Genomic DNA, 18,787 nt, shown 5'->3' with positions numbered 1-18,787 from the left:
CAAAGTCCAGAAGATTACAATTGAGGGAATTAAAACCAAAAAAATTAAGACAGAGAGCAAAAAAGTGCAAGACAGAGAGTTGGATTGCGTGGTATGATGAGGCTGGGAACATCAACAGGAGCATGGAGGGGCCTGTGATGCCCTGGCATTACCTGGCATTTAAAAATATTTGTTGAATGAAGCTTATATTTTATCTTTAGATAAGTAAGAGCCAGTAGTTAGCTTCCTTAATTATGTGCAGAAGAGTTACCACTGGCCACACCATGATTCCCTGGGACTTTCTTAAAGAAGTTTCTTTTTCTCCTTAGAGCCTCCCCACCTCTCAGTTCTGCTGTCCCTGAGTTCTCTTCACAACAAAAAGTACCCTAGAGAATGATTAGCCATTTGTAGTAACTGAAAATCAACAGCAATAAAAATCCCAGTGCCAGGGTTTATGTCCCATGGGAAGGATTGTTCCTTTCCCAGCAGCCCTTTGGAAGAATGGGCTTTGATATCAGTAATCCTGTTACACCTCCTTAGATCTTCACTTCACACCCAGTGCTGTTTCCAAATATTATACATAAATTAAGGAAACCAGTGCTTTACGTCTTGATTTCCCACTTAGTAACTCTGTTCCCAAACAAGTAATGAGCCTGTTTCTAATCTAGGGGGAAAAAAAGATGATAATACATATCTACTTTATGTGGTTGTTTTGAGGATTAAATGAGATCTATTCATAAATGCACCCAGCATCATGGCTAAGGTGCTTTTTAAACAGTTTTGGACAAATTTGAGAAATGTTTATAAAGTAACAAAACTGATTGTTCATGAACTAGCTCTAAGAACAGTTCCACAGAGGAATTTTGAGAACCCATTTGAGCATTTATAGCACTAAGATGAATGCTTTGCTTTTAACAGTGCTTGTTCATTATCAAGTTTTATTACATTCATTTTTAAAAATCAGCCCATTTTAAAGTAGTGCTATTTCTACTTCCTCAGGTTAAAAGATACCTAAATAACCATCACTGGTCAATATTTGTTAGGCAAAATAAGCTCTATACAAATCGGAAGCCACAACTGCAGTTGGTGAGTTTCTAGCACTCCATCATCCAGAAAAATCAGGCAAACAAACCTATTTGTGCTTTGGAAAATACGCCCAGTCTGTTCATCTTGTCTTTGTTGTCTTTTCAATTTAAATTCCTTAAAGGCAGACAGTGTCTTTAGAGTAATTTTTTATGACAGCTAGGACAGCATCCTGCACATGTGTGAGATAAGAACTATGATGCTAATATAATGTTTTGAAATGTGTTTTCATTATACAAATAAAATGTTTGTTGAAAAGAAAAGAATACAGATGCATTTAAAGTAGAAAAATGCGTTGCCTCATAATCCCAAACCTGAAAATAACCACTATTAAATGTTTTTACCTTTAAATGTGATTTTTTGAAAAAGTCTCCAAACATATATATCAGTAAAAAAGTTGCTAAGTTTTATATAAGTGCAACCGTACCAAATATACTGTTCTGTAGTTAGATATTTCCACTAAACAGTATATTGTTAGCATCATATTTAGAATTTGCCTCTAATTCTCCAACTGAGTAATCAGATCTACCCAATTAAAATTGTAAAAATGTTTAGTGTTTATAATAAAATTATTTTTAATTAGTTAATAATTTAGTTTTAAGATATGCTGCTGTGTAAAACATTCTTCTCAATTTACTACTATTCACCATGTTTTTGAGAACCATATAACCATATTTGAAAAGCAATATAGGTAAAATTTATTAAAATATCAAAAGTAAGGCTGATTTTTTTAGTAGACTTTATTCATATTTGTATCATTTCTCTCAAAAAGCCCTCCCTGTCCCTAGAAAGTATTTGTTATTCATATTACCTATTTTGAAGGGATAAAAAGCTAAATTGGATCTCTTAAGTATTCCATCTGTAAATTCAAGAAGTTTGTTCCATATCTAATCTTAAACATTTTCACTTAAATATAAAAGGTATGGTAGAAAGAGAAATAATCAGAATTCTTATATTTGAATTCTGAGTCCCCATTTACTTGCTGTGTGCTATTAAAACTAGGTTACTCAATCTCTCTGAGCATCAATTTAAAAATTTGTATTGTAGTACATACCTCACAGAATTAACAAGCAATTAATATAAGTAAAATGTCTTCAAAATGTATGTGAAACAGCTTTAAGATTGTTTGCTTATAATAGATGGACATTGAATAAATCAGGCAGATTTGGATTTGAAACTGGACCCTGATACTGACTAGCTATATAAGCCTCCATTTTATTTTCTCTGAAATGGAGATTAAAATATCTTGGCAATTAACCCACCTTGGAATAATGACTCCTTACCTTAACAGTAACCAAGTTATTCAGATGCACGTGTTAGAGAAGATGAGTGGGCCTGCATAATTGGTACATGTAAAGGAGCAGCAGGAAATAGGGCTAAAATAGAGAAATAGATTGGGATTTCATCATGGAAATCCCTGAATGCCAGCTAAAGACTTTTGTTATTGTTAGGTAGTGATTAGCTTTTGAAAGTTCTGAAGAAGAGGGTGACACTGTCAGAGGAATAAGTAATGTGGGGGCTTCCCTGGTGGCACAGTGGTTGAGAGTCCACTTGCCGATGCAGAGGACACGGGTTCGTGCCCCGGTCTGGGAAGATCCCACATGCCGCGGAGCGGCTGGGCCTGTGAGCCATGGCCACTGAGCCTGCGCATCCAGAGCCTGTGCTCCGCAACGGGAGAGGCCACACCAGTGAGAGGCCCGCGTAAAGCAAAAAAAAAAAAGTAATGTGGTGGCAGTTTGTAGGATGGTTGGGAGGGGAGAAATTGGTGGCAGAGACTGAGCAACTGTGTGCGTTTGTATATGTGTAATTGTGAAGTGTCAGGCGATGATTAGAAAATCATAGTATGATAATAGCACAGTGTAGTTTACAAACTTTTTGCCTCCTACATTTCACAGCCTGTTAGCTTTTGTATACCTTTTTATACATGTGTATCTTCTAGTATCCTGTTTCTCCCACACCCTTCTTGGAGTACCTAACAAAACAGAGAATAATACTGTTTTTGTCATAGACCTACAGAAATGTGTTCTGACCTTTCTTTCCTCTGTGAAGCATTTCAGTAGAATCTGTTGGTTTTATATTTGCTTTGTCATTTACAATCATTTATAAATAACTGTATTAAGAAAATCAAAGTATTTCTGATGTTAAGTAGTGCCTAGTATCTTTATTGAGATATTGGAAACTTAATTTCTCTAGTATATACATTTATGAAGAACTCTAAAAATCAATAAAAAGAAGACAACAACCCAATACGGGCAAGCAATATAAGTAAATATTTCACAGAAAAGGAAAGTAAAAACAGTTTGCTATAACAGCCAATCACTTGAGCTTCCAATTTCCTTATTCATAGAAACTTTAGACGTGTTTATCTTCCTCAAAGGTATTTTATAACCTGAGTATTACCATTTGAACAATGAAAACTGATAAAGCTCTGTACCCAATGAACATTTGTCAGCTTATTTTGTGAAGAGAGTTTGATTTTGCTTTAGGCTTTTCAGTTTGTTTGCTTGTTTAACCTGTGACTTTCATATGAGAGTTCTCCCTTTGTGAGACTCAAGTACATCTGTGTCCTCAAGAGTGCCATTCCAACATCTGCTTCAGGAAGTGAGAGGAAGAAGATACCATCCTGGCATCTCCTCATCTTCAGTAGCTGGCTGTTTCCTTTTGGAACCTCTCAAGGAACCTCTCTAGTTGGTTGCTACCTGTTGGTCCCTAAACTCAGCTTTGGGAGACAAAAAAGGCAAAGTGTCACAATTCTTTCCAAATCCGTCTGCACTCTGGTTCTTCACTCTTCAAAAATTACTAGCTTGGAGTTCTTTGAACACATCAGGCCATTGACAGCACAGGGCTTTTCCCAGCCTTTTCTCTTTGCTTTTCCTCTTTTTCACTCTTCTTTTCCTCGCTATCACCTAAATTTAGAATTCAGCTCAAGTATCACCTTCATAAAGAAGCAGCCAATCTGTTGTTCATGCCTAGACCCTAGGACCACCTCTATTATAGCAGTCATGTCATCACTCCCATCTAGACAGAGTGTTGGACTTCCAGAACTGTGTCACCCAAGGCACAGAAAAGAGAAGTAGCTTTCCCAAGGTTGCACAGCTGAGTGGTGGCAAAGCAGGAATTTGAATCCAGACAATGTAGCTTCATGCTGCCCTGCCTCTATTCTTACAGTGTGCTTATCTTGAGTCATGGTTGGGTGCTGGGCTGGACCTATGAATATCCATATACAGGAACAGGATTGTGGAAATGGTCAGTGTACTAGGATGATCCTATTTAGAGCCTGGATTTAAAACAATAAATAAGACAGCTACAAAGGACATTTTGAGGTACTGGGGAAATTTGAATATGGACTCTGTATTAGATGATTGTAGCAATATTAAATTGTAAATATTGTAAACAATATTAAATGTCTTAGGTGTGATTAAAGAAATTATGGTTATGTAAGGGAATGTCCTTATTCCTTAGGAGACAGACACTAAAGTAGGGTGGAGGTGTCATGATATGTGCAACTTTAAATGTTTCAGGGAAAGAAGCATAAAAAGAATGATAGAGCAAATATGGCAAAACGTTAATAATTGATAAATCTAGGTAAAATATAAAAGAGTGTTTATTGTTGTATCAGTGTATCAGTTGATTGTGTCAGTAAACCACCCCCAAACTTAAAAGAAAAGAACAGCGATAATTCTGATTATTATGGTGATGATAATGATGATAGAAAAGGAGAAGGGAAACTGAAAGAGGAGAAATAAAATCAGCTCCCAATTTATACGAAGGAAATTATTTTTAATTTATTTTAATTCTTATACTGAAAAAACTATGAAATACCATTTCTAGAAATCGTTTGTCATATCAACTTCAAAATCATTGAACACACAGATTATGGATGTTCTCGTACTTAAAATGAAACTAGACAACTTCCTTTTCAGTCCATCAGCAAATATTTTCTAAGTGTCTGCTCTGTGCCTGGCTTATTTTGAGACATAGCCAGCTCATTTCTTCCAGCTCTAATGTTCTGTGGTTCTGTGATGCTAAGTGTCTAAATACAATAGCTACTGTAGCTCAAGGCCAGGTCACACTGGTTGCTGTCAGCTTGGCACTTCCTAAGCATCTACTTAGTACCTTAGCTCCTGGGTTTGAATGTGAAGATTAGTGAGGCCCTGAAGGCACAGACACAATGAAGAATCCCAAACACTATGGCCAGTAGGAGAAATGAAGGAGCTGTATAATCTTTCATACATTTTCATGGCTATCATTTCTCTTGAAATGGCTTTCAAATCCTTTATTTTGCATGGATAGTTCTGGAATCTTGATCCTAACAGCTGCATTTTACTTGGCACCTACTATGGGCCAGGCATTGTAAATAGGCACTTTACCTACTTTATCCACAATTGTTACAACACCCATCTAACCCCCACAGTCACACAGCTGGTGAGTGGCAAAACTGGGTTTAGCACAGAGCTTTCTGTTACTTTAATGCTTGGAGACTTTCCTTTAACTGTTAACCAAAACCTAGATCACAAAGAGGGAGTCTGAGGAGAGTATAGCTGGGCTGCTTGCGTTTGTCGTCAGCCAGACTTACACCTCTCTGCCAAATTAGGAAGGACAACTAAAATGTAGGGTTTTTTAATGCCCCAATCTTATTGCTTCTCATATGATACTGCAATTAACTCTTTGCTTTCTCCATATGCCACCCCTCCCCACCCCCAACTCTTAGAGAGCAAGGGAACTTTGTTTTATTCATCTTTGTATTCTCAATGCCTAACACATAGGCACTCTGTAAATGTTATTGAACTAAATTATTAATGGGCCAAAGGGGAAAATGGTTATAGTAATGAAAAACAAAACATTTTCCTATGCTTTTTCTATGTACTAGATGCTGTTTCTTCACAAAAGCAGTTTTCTGACATGCTGAATGCAGTTCTCACTGTTTTGGACTGTGTTTAGTTGAGCTCAATAAAGTAATCAGAAATCTGAGTCTGGGGTTCATTTAGGTGTGCCTATAGTTTAATCAGAGATTTATGTAGCCCAAATTTAGTAGCATTTACATATTATTGAGCCTTTATATTTTGCTTATTTTTACTGTCTTAATAGCAGAAGAAAATTTTTTGTTGAAAGCTTACTGTGTTTGAGAGAAAAGATTATTTTAAGATTATTCTCTTTTGAAAGCTACTGTGGGAGTACCCCCAACCTGAAGATCCTTTTCTGATATCTTTGTATCATCTCCTTTCTCACAGTTTAGAGCTTAAAGTGAGAATTTTTTTTTAAGTGTGTTTTCCTGGCATCTCATGTTTAACAGTGTCAGGGGTTTGTGTCCCTAGAACGAAAACTGTTTCTCCAGAGCCTTTTTTCTCTCAGCTTCTAGTGAAAAGAGGGGTGAGGCAAGCCAGTCGCTTACCACAAAGCAATGCCACCACAAAGGAAAGATTAAGGGTTTAGAGAGAGGTCAATGTGGGTTTTTCTCTAACTAAACACTTTCCTAAAGTTTCCTTGTGGAAAAATAATGAAGTCATCTCAGAGTTTTTAAAGAATTTTTATTTCTTTTTCACCGTCTGCATTCGCTTGTCTTCTCAGCATGGATGTTTAATCTTCCTAGGCTTTGTGAATTGGCCCAAATGAATAAGTGGTGAGCTGTCTCTCTAGGAGCTAGAGGCTTATTCTAAGGGCCTAATCACTGAGTAAACACATCTTTGCCCTCCCTCTCACAACTGCGATATAATAGTGGAGATTCTAGCACAGTAACCTGGATATTGCAGGGACCAATGCTTTGAAATGCAGAATGGTTGATCCTCCAAAACAGTGCCTGATCTTCGCCTACCTCTTTCTTCTTTTTTAAATTAAATATTGCCAAAGAGATGCTGTTTTATTGCTTGATATTGTGCATTAGTGCCCTGGATTTCCAAGTTTAGTTTCAGTCAACACTGTCAGCTGCACGTATAGGGAACTCTCCATGTTGGGTTTCCTAGTAGCCTCTTCAGCACATGTGTGTTTGGTTTGGAAGAGCATTTAAATTAAATCAGTAAGATAGCAATGTAAATCGCTAATCTCTTTCCCAAAGTCTAAATATTCCATTGCAGTGTTCTTGAGAGAAATAGGCATTTTAAAGATTTAGCCATTGCTATTGTTTGGTTAGAAATATGCTGATTCAAAAGTGGACAGCTCTCTTGTTCCCAGTGTCTCATTAAAGGTAGTTGCTGAGTTACGATCAAGCAGAATTAGAGGTTGACATCCCCCTGTCTGTTGGGCCAGAGAGCTTCTAAGAAGAGGAGCTCTGAATTTGTTAGTGCTGCCAGGTTCACGTTCCTTTCCCTAAAGCAGCAGATTTCTAGATTTGTTTACTAAGAGTGATTTGGCATTGCAGCTACCATTTGGTGTCTTTTTTGCCAGAGGGCTATGGTTGATATTAGCATTCATGTTTCTTTCCTCAAACATGCTGAGTCCTGTGCTAACTTAGGGATACAAAGAAGACTGAAAGAGACCTGGTCCTCACCCTTGAGAAACTTTGTCTAGAGGGGAAACTGGTAAACAATTGGAATACTAAAATAGAAGAGATAGAGGCCCAGAAATGGAAGCTCTTAATGCTGCCTGAAGGAATCAGGGAAGGCTTCCCAGAGGCATTTGCTTTGAGCCTTAATGGATGAGTAGGAATTTTCTAGATAAGTATCTCTCCAACAATGTATCTGATTACAAACTTCCTAGATACCAGCTACTGGTATCTGCATATATCAACATAGATGAAAAAACCCTAAATCTTTCTTGTTCAGCATTTAATCACCACTGCTTCCTGCTGGGCCTGACACGAAGAATATTTTAACCAATACTTCTTGAATGAATGAATGGACACATGGAAGCATTTTGTCCTTATTCCCATTACATGCTATCTCTGAGGCCCCGGAAGCACTGATATATATGAGCATCTGGTGCCTTGATATTCTACCAGCTCTCCAAGTCTTGACTATAGTGCAGTTAGGTTCCCTGCTTCAGTATCCAAATAGAGAACACTAGGCTTGGAGTCAGTCAGTCTGGGTTCCAATCCCAGATGTACCACTTACTTACTAGCTTTAGAATTAGGGTAAGTCAGGTTTCTAAAGCTCAATTTCCGCATAGGCTAATGAAGTTAAGAATACTATTTTACAGGTTTATTCTGGGGATTAAAGTACCTCTGGCTACCCTCATCTAGTACAAAATTTCTCCTTGAAGAAAACATTTTTATTATTAGGATTATTATTTGGATTATTTATCAGGATAATTCCAAGCATCAGACTTTCATCTACATGAGCCCTTTTTCTGTAAATGTCCTTCTTTTGTTTAGAATCCCACACAGCAAATTTCTTCATCATCACATTCTTACAGCTTCCTTGAAATTTTCCTTCACCAGAATTTCACAGATTAAATGTGTATATTGTCCTTACCATAAAATTTTATCTTTCCATGTCCTGGTAACTGACTGTTCTTTAACTCAGCTCTTCTCCAAGGTAGCACCAAAAAGTTAAGGACAATTTAGGTTCTTTAATCATCATTGTTGTGGTTAAAGCTGACATTCGCAAATTATGTTGCTCAATTTCAGTTTTTAGTTTCAGTTATTTTATTGATTATCCAACTATTACAGAGGATACTTTTAAGAGAGCAGATGTCATTTCTTGAAAGTAAGTTTTATCAGGCAAAAGGGAAAGAATAATTTTCCATATGAAAAACTTCACTGGACATTTTCTGAAATATAAACTAGAAAGAATTCATGTGGAGTGAACATTTTTCTATCATCCTTTCAAATGGCAATTAGATGTCACATGCTCTTAAGTAAGGACTTTGACATGGGAACACATTAAGGGCTTTGAAATTACCTGTGGAACTAAAACAAGTTTATTTCAGACCTTTTTCTTTCAAGTGGAAGAGACTATTTAGTGCTCAGATTAAAAACAAAAAATATGTAAGAGAGATTTTGGCATCCAATCTTCATCAGTATTTTTTTTCTCCGTATAGTTTAATAGTTCAGAATTAATTTTCTCTTTACATATAAAGTATGTGTTAAATACAAAGAATGGTAATTCCATTTTATTTAAAGAAAATGCCATTCTGTTGCAATTTGTGCTTGAGATAGGCTTGCACATGTTAACAGGAATCTGCAACAGCAGTCTGTAAAACAATACAATCATCCTAGCCTTTTTAGAGTATAAGGAAGCAAAATGTATTCACATTAGTAGATGTCCAGGTGTCAGTTACTCTTTTAGGGAATAGCATTTAATTTTTACTGTTGTTTATATTGACTGACTGTGCCTTTCCAGAATTCAGGAAATCTTACATTAGTGCATATTTTAATTCATCAGTCTTTTCCCCTCTTTTCAGAGAAAGCTTCTTGCTGTCTACCTCCACCACGATGAAAGTGTATTAACCAACGTGTTCTGCTCACAAATGCTTTGTGCTGAATCTATCGTCTCTTATCTGAGTCAAAATTTTATAACCTGGGCTTGGGACCTGACAAAGGACGCCAACAGAGCAAGGTAACACTGTTGTTCACAAGTTATAAGTTGGGCTTTTTTATTGTTAAAAGTCATCATTGTATTTGGTTTCTTATCATCATAAACATTTTCATCCTCAGCATTGAATTTTCTATTATTACATTTAATTAGATAAAAGCTATATGTTGTAGTTAACATGCAGTTTTTTTCAATTGTGAAAAAATACCTTAACTAATAAAAGATTTCTTAAATTCAAGAATAACCTGAAAACCAAAACCAAAATACATTGTTCTTGTCTTTTTGCAATAATAATAATATAGTACCTTCCTATGTGCTGTATGTTCTTATGTTCTAATATGTTGTTGAATATTAAAATCTGTTTCTAATAATATTCAGAAAAGACAAGGAAAATCTAATATATAATCCTACTAGTAAGTTTAGTTTTTAATAATTCCAGTGATGAAGGCAGGACATTCTGGACCAGTCCATTGGCGTTGGTAACAGCTTAACTCTAGCATATGCTAATTGATGTAATCGCTTTATTGCACACATTCTTTTGCACACAGCCAGCATTACATCCATATTCTCAATGGGAAAAAAAAAAAAATCCCCTTCCTAGCTGTCAGGATAAATTTACTTAGTTTGTTAATCATAATATCTGTAAGTGATGAATAATTATTCATATTTTGCCTATTTGAGTTTGCCATCTGAAATCTATTTCATCGTGTTTAATTACACATGTGGCCGTACCATCCTGTGATGCTACTTTGGGTGTGTTAACACAATCATCATCACAGACTGCTGGTTTATGAACAGGGAGATTAAATTCATTCATTTCAAGGCAATCCTATTGTAGTTACCTAATTTAAATGACTGTAGAACAATTAGAAATCATCTGATTTGTCTTTTTATTATTTTATGGCTCACTGAATTTTTGCTCATCATTCAGACTTTGTTTTATGTAATCTGAATCTGAAAAGAAAGATGATTCTTCTCTTAAATGTGAAGCAAAAGAATGTTGAAGCAATTTCTTCATCTAATACTTCATTTCTTTAAGTAAATGGTTAGGAAATTTCATAGGATGACTTCGTTCTGCCTTGGAAATGTTCCCTGTTATACATAAATAAAGAACCTTTAGCACCTGTATTTGTTTAAATTAAATCAGGTTATTATTCACACTCAGTTAAAGGTGATGAAAAGCAGTGCCAAAAACAGATAAAAATGCAGCATCGAAGGGCTTTCATGAGTCAAAATACATAGACTGGAGACTTGGCTAAATCTTTTGCCATTCACTGGCAGTAAGGAATCTCCTCCTTTCCTTTTATCCACAACTTGATGGAGAAGGAAACACTATTTCTAAACCATCTGTAGTGGCTAAGTTCAGCGGGCTACCTGCTGTTATTTTGTTCTATCCTCCATTTAATTCCTTAGTTCCTTTTATTTTACAATGACAAAAAATTGCAGTGTAGTTTCTTTTGAAAAGTAGTGTTTGAGGGTTTTTTTTTTATAACTGGCAATCAACAGCCATGTAATTGCTTTGTTATGTTTTACTAAAGAAGTCTGTTAAGTAGCACAACTTTGATACACTAGTAATAAGAGTTTGCAGGTTACAGAGACACCTGTGGTGACCAAAGCGACAGAAGCTTCTTATTAGAAAGAACCAGTACAGCTGTGTCCTATTAACTCCTTATGACACTTTTTTAAAACACAAAATAAAGGCCTTGTTTAAGGCTTTAGAGCTATTTCCCAGTGAATTGCAAGACCAACTGTGAAGTATGATAGGATATTTTAATCTACATTTTTAAAAATGTGGCATCCCATTATTAGGTTACTGTCATGAAAACAAAAAGAAATGATATTGAAAACTAAATAGAAACATCTAGGAATTTAATAAACATAGCAACAAGAAACAGGGCAGTGGGGAGAAAGAGAACATAATTTCTGGGATTTAAGATACTTGACGTCCTTATTCAAAGTCAAGTTCTATTCATATTAGAAATTAAAAACTATTGATATTTAAAGTTAAGGTATTACATTTCTTTCTATAAAGTAATAAATAAAATTATGTAGCTACTGTTCATGTACACCTCCTCATTATTACAGTTAAGGCCTATGGTAAAATTCACATTTTACAAACACAAGATGAAAATTCACTGGAATGGCATATTCCTAAGAAAGAGTAAAAGTCGATTACCTTTTGATATACAAAATTGTAAGTTAGGCTGATTTCTTGCCCCCCAAAAAGAGTTTAGCTTTAGCCACGATTTTCTTACCATCTACCATAGATTAATCTAAATACAATTATTTGAGTTTCCATCTCTGTGATGTTTCTTGGGTCTTTATCACATTTATTCAAAAGTGTTTGTCATGAAAATTGATTGCATCATCCATTTGATGCGATTAACAGTAACAAAACCTAAAACTTTCCCTCTCAATTCAATAGAAGTCTGCTGTACTAATGTTTATTGGTCACTGGTCTATATAACAAAAGTTTTTGTGCCATCATTTGCTATTACCAGGTAGTTAAAATGGGACAAATTAATATGTGGAAATACAGAAGAGATGTCTAGACATCACAAATAAGATTGTTGCTGTGGGTTTCCTTTCAACTGTGATTTCTTTATGACAAATGTTAAAGTTTAGAAATAAATTCCTGGTGTATTTCTTGTCTGGGCCCATATCTAGCTATCCTAGTTCAGGCTAATCATATAAGTTTCAAGAGTCCTAAGCCTATAAGCTATTTAGCCTGGATGCTTCCTTAGTGGTTTTCTGAGACTATCCTCTGGTATGATAGCTGGAGACATTGTTGCCCAAGACAGGAAGGGACTTGCCAAGCAAATTTATTTTTGCTTAAGAAATACTTGTATTAAGCCTCCAGAAACATTAGTCCTCCATAATCTACTGTGAATCTCTCCTGTTTCTAGAAACAAGTGAAGGATATTGAACTAAGTGAATGCTTTGGTAAAGTTACCAGAATATGAATGTGAATTGCTGTTACAAGTCAAATTTCCTGATTTTGCTAACAAACCAGAATACCTGATTTCGCTAACAAACTAGAATAAAAAAGAACTGTAGAATGTCACTGGTATACACCCCTGTAGTGTTGATGATTTGGATTTCCCACTTTCAAAATGATTCTAGTAACTTTCTAAGTTGAATACTTAAGTTAACCAACCTATAGCTGTATAATGGATTAGAATAACTTCTAGATTGATCTTGGAACATTCCAAATGTGAACTGAGACATCAGACTTTAGCAGTAGTGATTACTTGCCTGTTTTCTCCCTCACTAAATCGTGATCTTCTGGAAGGACTTATTTTATTTGTCTCATTAAACAAGGAACTTTACAAAATTCTGGGAGAAAGAAACAATAAGAATTTGGCAAATGAATGTATTCTTCTAATTCCACTTAAGAATGTTGCTTATAATTTCAGTATTGTATAGCTAAATAAGATTTCTTTCTTGGAAAACTCTCTATAGTCTTACTGGCTGCCATGTGTAGTTGCATTTCAGAGCCGTTCTTTCTTAAAGCAGTAGGCAGAAAGCCCTTGTTAGTCTTGAGAGGTGCTAGAGGGTATAATTTCCCAAATATCCAGTTGAACAACGATCCTGATAGAAACAGTAGGATATGCCGGTAAAGAAAAAGCTAAAAACAGATAGATAATGGTAAACAAAGAGATCTTGCATATCACTTCTGGAAGTGGCTAAAATATCTTAAGAAAGGTATATATTCCTCCATGTTTATTCACTGAATAAACATTTACTGATGTTTAATATGAACCAGGATTGGTGCTATGCACTGAGGATGAAAAGTTGCAAAAGACACAGTGCTAATGCGTAAAACACTCATGGTCTAGTAAGCAAGACAGACATAAGAGCTAATATGTAACATGAAATATGTACAAGGTGCTTTGGGAGTATAGATGAACTTCATACTGAGTGACTCTACCTGAGTGAGCCAGGGAAGGACTTGAAAGAGATGACACAAGAAGGTGATAATAGAATTTCACTCTTTCTATTCAGAGATTTTTAATATTAGCAGCATTCCTTGTTCGTTGGGTTGCAGGTATTTGCTATTCTTATAAAAGGATATTGGTATTTTAAACCTCATAATTAGCTATCTGAATTGTGGAAGAGAGAAAAAAATAGAGAAAAAATGTAATCCTGTGTGGTCTGAACCAAACTGAGGATTAAGGCCAACCAACCGGGATGGACAGATTCCAAAAAGTTGTTTTATTAATGATTCATCCTGGTACTGGCATATGCTTATAGGCAGACAGTGGAGCAGAAAAGTATTTTTAGCACAATGTAGTGAATGAATGCTTGGTCTATGAAAGAATAATTTCTTAAAATTCAGAACACATATCATTTCTAGGAAGCCTTGCATCTTCCCATTCTTCCCTTGCCTCAGTCTGGGTAAAAATGCACATTCTGTATGCTCCCATGATATCACTGTACTAACTTGTATTGATGGCACTCATCATACTGAATGTTTATTGTCTATCTCCCTGCTAGGTTGTCAGCTCCCCAAGGGAGCTATGTCTATAATCTCAATGCATTAAAGTGCCTTTTAAAAAATAAGTGTTATATTGGTAAATAAACCAATAATCTCTCATAGGCTTATTGAAACATAATGGATAAGAGAGACCAGTTTGGGTAGTAGAAAGAGCATTGGAAATGCTACCATATCCCTCTAATAGTGCGATTTTCCCCCCACAGCCATTAATAGGAATAATAAAGCAAAAGCCTTCAAAAGCCTTCTCCTTGCAGAACTAAAAATGTCCAGACTGGGTACCTCGTCTTCTGCTGGCACTATAGCACCCCAGCCTATCGTGGCCTATGCTCATGTGCCCCAGGCACCCACCATCTGGAAAGAGGATTGAATTCCAACCAAGACAAGTTTATCCATTGGTTCCAAAGTTTCTTCCCCAGACTCACCAAGTCTCTATGATATCTCTAAAGTAACTGGCCTCTCAAATGGGGCCATTTGAGATGGTACTCTGAGCCTTCTGCACTGGTGGTGACATTGATTAAAGTAAATATGCCCATAGGATATATAGGAGTACTGGACTGGCTTCATGATGAGCTGTGCCAAGAAGGTAGGCAAAGGTCCATTTGGGCACCTTCAGAATTAAATATAGAGAGAACTATATAAAACACTAGCACAATAAGTATTGATTTGCTTACCTCTATTAGAGCTGTTTGGGACTGGGTAATGAGAACATTGGCACATGAGTGCCCTTGGTGCTGAACTGCAGGTTCTTGACTGAAGTTGCTTCACGAAGGAAAGCCATATAACATCTGTGGCACAATAAACCACCAATATTAACCAGTAACAAGTGGGTTAATGGGTATCACTTGTTCTGAACAGGCCCACATGGCAAATGTCTTACTTAGTACATCCAATATAGGTATTGTTTTAGATTATCTAATTCTAGAAAACTTAAACATTGAATTTGACTAGGATAGTGCCAACTGGGTAATTAGCCGGCTATGAGTGCTGAAAAATAAGTTGCTTATATGTTAAGTTCCTGAGTTGAAAGTGTGTGGCACATCAGTGTACATGCTACACAGTGTTAAATCAGGCATTGCACACTATTTCTAAGCAGTGTTCCCTAGGAATTGCTGACAGTGCCTGAGTTACACAGGTTGCATGTAACATACATAGCTTTGTATTAAATTTTGCATACACAGTACCAATGTTCAAAGACAGAATTCTGTTGCCTATCAATATTAGCTTTTGAATTTAATGCACTTGGGTGCAGTATATCAGGTCACTGTAGACTTCTGCTGCTATGCTGACAGATACTTGTTAGCCTTAATATTCAAGTGATAGTTTTCCACATTACTTAATCTTTGGCAAGAGTTAATTGGCTTAAATCTCTTATCAGTAGGTTGTCTTTGCCTGCACTTGCCATCACAGTGGCTTACCCTTAATTCCAAAGTACTCACTGGTTCATGCCTGGCTGAAGCTAGCTGACAATGTTACTCTAGCCCTACACTTCCATTTGATACAGCAAATATAGCCCAGGTGTGGGGTCTGCATGGGAGACACAAGGAGTGTTAATATCCAGCTGCTACCCTAGGAGAGATATGGATTCTGCAAAAGTAGCTGATAAAACAGATGGACATGTTGTGGTCAGAGTACTACAGAGAGCCTTCATGCCAGGTTTCCATATAATTTTGCCCAAACTTCTTTATTTCCTTTGTGACACGTTTTCCTTCCCATACTTGTAAAGGAAATGTATTGCCATCCTAAACATCCCAGGTCAAGGCTTAATTAATGCTTTAAAATAAAGGTTCTAAAACACTAGGAGAGTTTGTCATTTTCTCCCTGGTTTGTTTTGTGAAGAGGGAGGAGAGAAGGTGAGGAGGAACCCCTCCTGTTCCATGATTACATCCTACCCACTCATTTTCTCCTTTTCTCCTCTGCTTTTGATTTTTAGTGGCGGTCTTAACAGAATGTCAAGATCAATTTGCAGCATGGTTTAACTCAAGGTTTGCGTTCTGCCAGCAGCAATTGTCCCTGCAAACAATGCCATGTGTTCTTGTAACTTCAGAAGCTTTTAGAAGGATCATGGCAAGGGCAGCATCTAATGACTTTATTAGTGTAGGGTTTCAAAATGGGCTCAGTAATTGTTCATATCTCTTTGTCAGCAAGTCATAATTACTGCTCAGCATTGTCCAAGGGTGCACTTGTGAATAGTTTCCTAATAGTACTGAAAGGAAGGAAAAGAGGGAAAGGATAAAAGGTGATGGCCTCTTACAATTGAGAAGAAGCCAGTCTGTATATAGATGATGGCTAAACTGTTTATAATACATTCTTTACTCTTTTTAAAATAGACAATTATCCTTTTAAAAGTGTTCTCTGAGATAACTTTAAATTACCAGTTTACAAGCTTTTTAAACTCTGATTTGGATACTTCCCACACTATTACCTAATACTACAATCATAACTGCCTGGTGGTGCATGCATTGTATCTGAATCAAGCACTTGTGTAAAAAAAATTTATTTCCTTGACATTAATCGAATTAATGCTATTCGGGAAATATATCTTTAACTCAGATAGAGTTGTCTGTTTTCACAGTCTACATGAAAACTGTTGTTAGGAAAGAACAATACAAGGTGATACTGTTGACAAGATAGTCCAAAAGAACATTTAAATTTTTATCAAATCCAATTTTCCTCATGCACTAGACTTTTCTTGTTACTCTCTTGGCGTTCTTCTTGGTCTTTCTCCTAAACACTCTGTGCTTTGAGTATTCTAGGGACCTTGATTTTGAGAGTGATAGAATTGAAAGAATCGTTGCCTTTTCAAGATATATAAAGTTTGAGCTTCACACCAAGACTTCTCCCCTTTGTGCTGTGTTGCCAAACCCTTACCTGTTCTGTGACTCCCTGCAGTGTACTCATGTATAGTTATGTGCAAATATTCACTTCCAGTAGCTAGTTATTCTCGTATTTTAGGGTATACAGATTCAAATGAATATGACTGCCAGAGATACTCGATCCAGTTTATATATATAGATTACAAAACATGAGTTATCTAATGAAACAAATTCTAAAAATAAGACATTTCCAAAATAAAATATTTTTTAAAGTAATATACCCCATCATGTCTTTTGCTTTTCTTCTTATCTGAAATTGATAAGATCTAAAGAGATTTATTTGTTTTCTTAATTGCTTTGTCAATGTTGATAATTTTTATATTCATGATTGTTTCTGAAGAATTTTTACTCATCATGTCACCTATGCCATTTAAACTGGTAGCACATTTCTCTCTTTCATAAATACTGGTAGTAAAACTGAGAAAGCTGTAAAAGAAACATGTTAGTTCAGTCATGTAAAACCACCTATGGAAACTGGTTCCTCTGACATTTTTCCAGTATTTGCCTGTCAGTCTACATAGATGCGCAAAAAGGTTTTAGTGCCCAATAATCTTAATGATCAAATCTGCCAAATATACCACCAAAAATTGAAAGAGGAAATAACTGTTAGTCTGGAATTGGAGAGTGAGGTGAAATCCTATTTCTTACATGTTTGGGTAATTTGTTAGGGAATAGGTTTGGTATCCTTTCCTTCAGCATATGTTTGTATCTTTGTATTTGATTGCATTCTAGTAATAAAGTGACAGTTTTATATTATTTACAAATAAAGAGTTAACTGTAGGGATTTTTAAACAGCCATCCGTTAATTTATCTGCTGTTGGCTGACTCAGTCTGTAGCCACAGCAACAATTTTTTAAATCCTCCTAAATTGTTGCCTTCTGCATATCTTTCCTTTCCTCAATATGTGATCAGCACCAAGAAGGTCCTCTTTAACATACTTCTCTACAGATCTCAACTAAGGAAGTGATGAGGCAAGTTTATATGAACAATAAAGATGCTATGACTATTATATCTCAATATGAGAAATTATATTTCCCAGTCCCACTTTCAAATAAGGTATTGGAGGTTCTGAGCTGCTCCCAAATAAGTTACTTAATTAACAGCCACAGCAACAAAAATTTATTATTTGGACATTACAAAAGCTCTGTAAGTATTATTTATTAGTTCCTAAAGCAAAACCTATTCACATTTAAACATGTCAGTTGCTGTTCTTAAAAGACTGATTTTCAATACAACCGTTTCTTCACTGTTTATATGTGGACAGTCATATGTCAGTCATAAAATGTAGGGCAGTTAAGAGGTAAGAGTCAGTCCAGGATTATGAAAAACAAGGGGTTATTAGGCAAGTGGTATAACATATCTAGATTTTTTTTCTTCTATGAAAATGGGGGAGGGGTGACCCTATTTGAACTTTTTATCTCTAAAATTCTGTGACTTTCTGATGACTTGGACATATAGTTTTCAATATAAGCAAGATTAAAAATGAATGTTAGTAAAGTTTGTAAGTAGATTGTAGCCTACTGCCCTTACCAGCTTGTGATCTAGTCAGAGTGACCTTAGTGGGCTATAGCTAAGGAAGCCACAGTCATTTTCCACCTCTTTCACCAATAAAGGCATCTTCCTTACCCTTAGAATTGTCCTTCAAGCTCTTGCTATTTGTGATGGGAGCTTCTAGAGTGTCAATAGCTAAGATCAAGATTAACACCACTGCTTTAAAAAAACACACACATAACTGCAATCATTAAGCCCCAGCTATGTGTCAGACACTATATATATATGAGCTCATTTAATCCTCACTCTATATACATTACCCCCATTTAACCACAATTCTGCAAGGTAAATGACAAAGTCCAATTTCACATGTGAGGAAACTATTTTTGGCTCAG

At 36.0% G+C, this 18,787-nt stretch overlaps 1 protein-coding gene across 1 annotated transcript in view; it reads left to right on the top strand.

Annotated features, from left to right (window-relative positions):
- Positions 1-18,787, top strand: part of FAF1 (Fas associated factor 1) — a 492,565-nt gene that overhangs the window by 371,232 nt on the left and 102,546 nt on the right. The window contains exon 13 of the mRNA XM_032640813.1: positions 9,400-9,554. Within this exon, the coding sequence (XP_032496704.1) occupies positions 9,400-9,554 (155 nt within the window). The remainder of the gene's footprint in view (positions 1-9,399; positions 9,555-18,787) is intronic.

Source organism: Phocoena sinus, chromosome 1, assembly GCF_008692025.1.
Source record: "Phocoena sinus isolate mPhoSin1 chromosome 1, mPhoSin1.pri, whole genome shotgun sequence".
Classification (NCBI taxonomy): Eukaryota; Metazoa; Chordata; class Mammalia; order Artiodactyla; family Phocoenidae; genus Phocoena; species Phocoena sinus.
The sequence above is the reverse complement of the archived record's forward strand: the minus strand, read 5'-3'. Positions and strand labels throughout refer to the sequence as shown.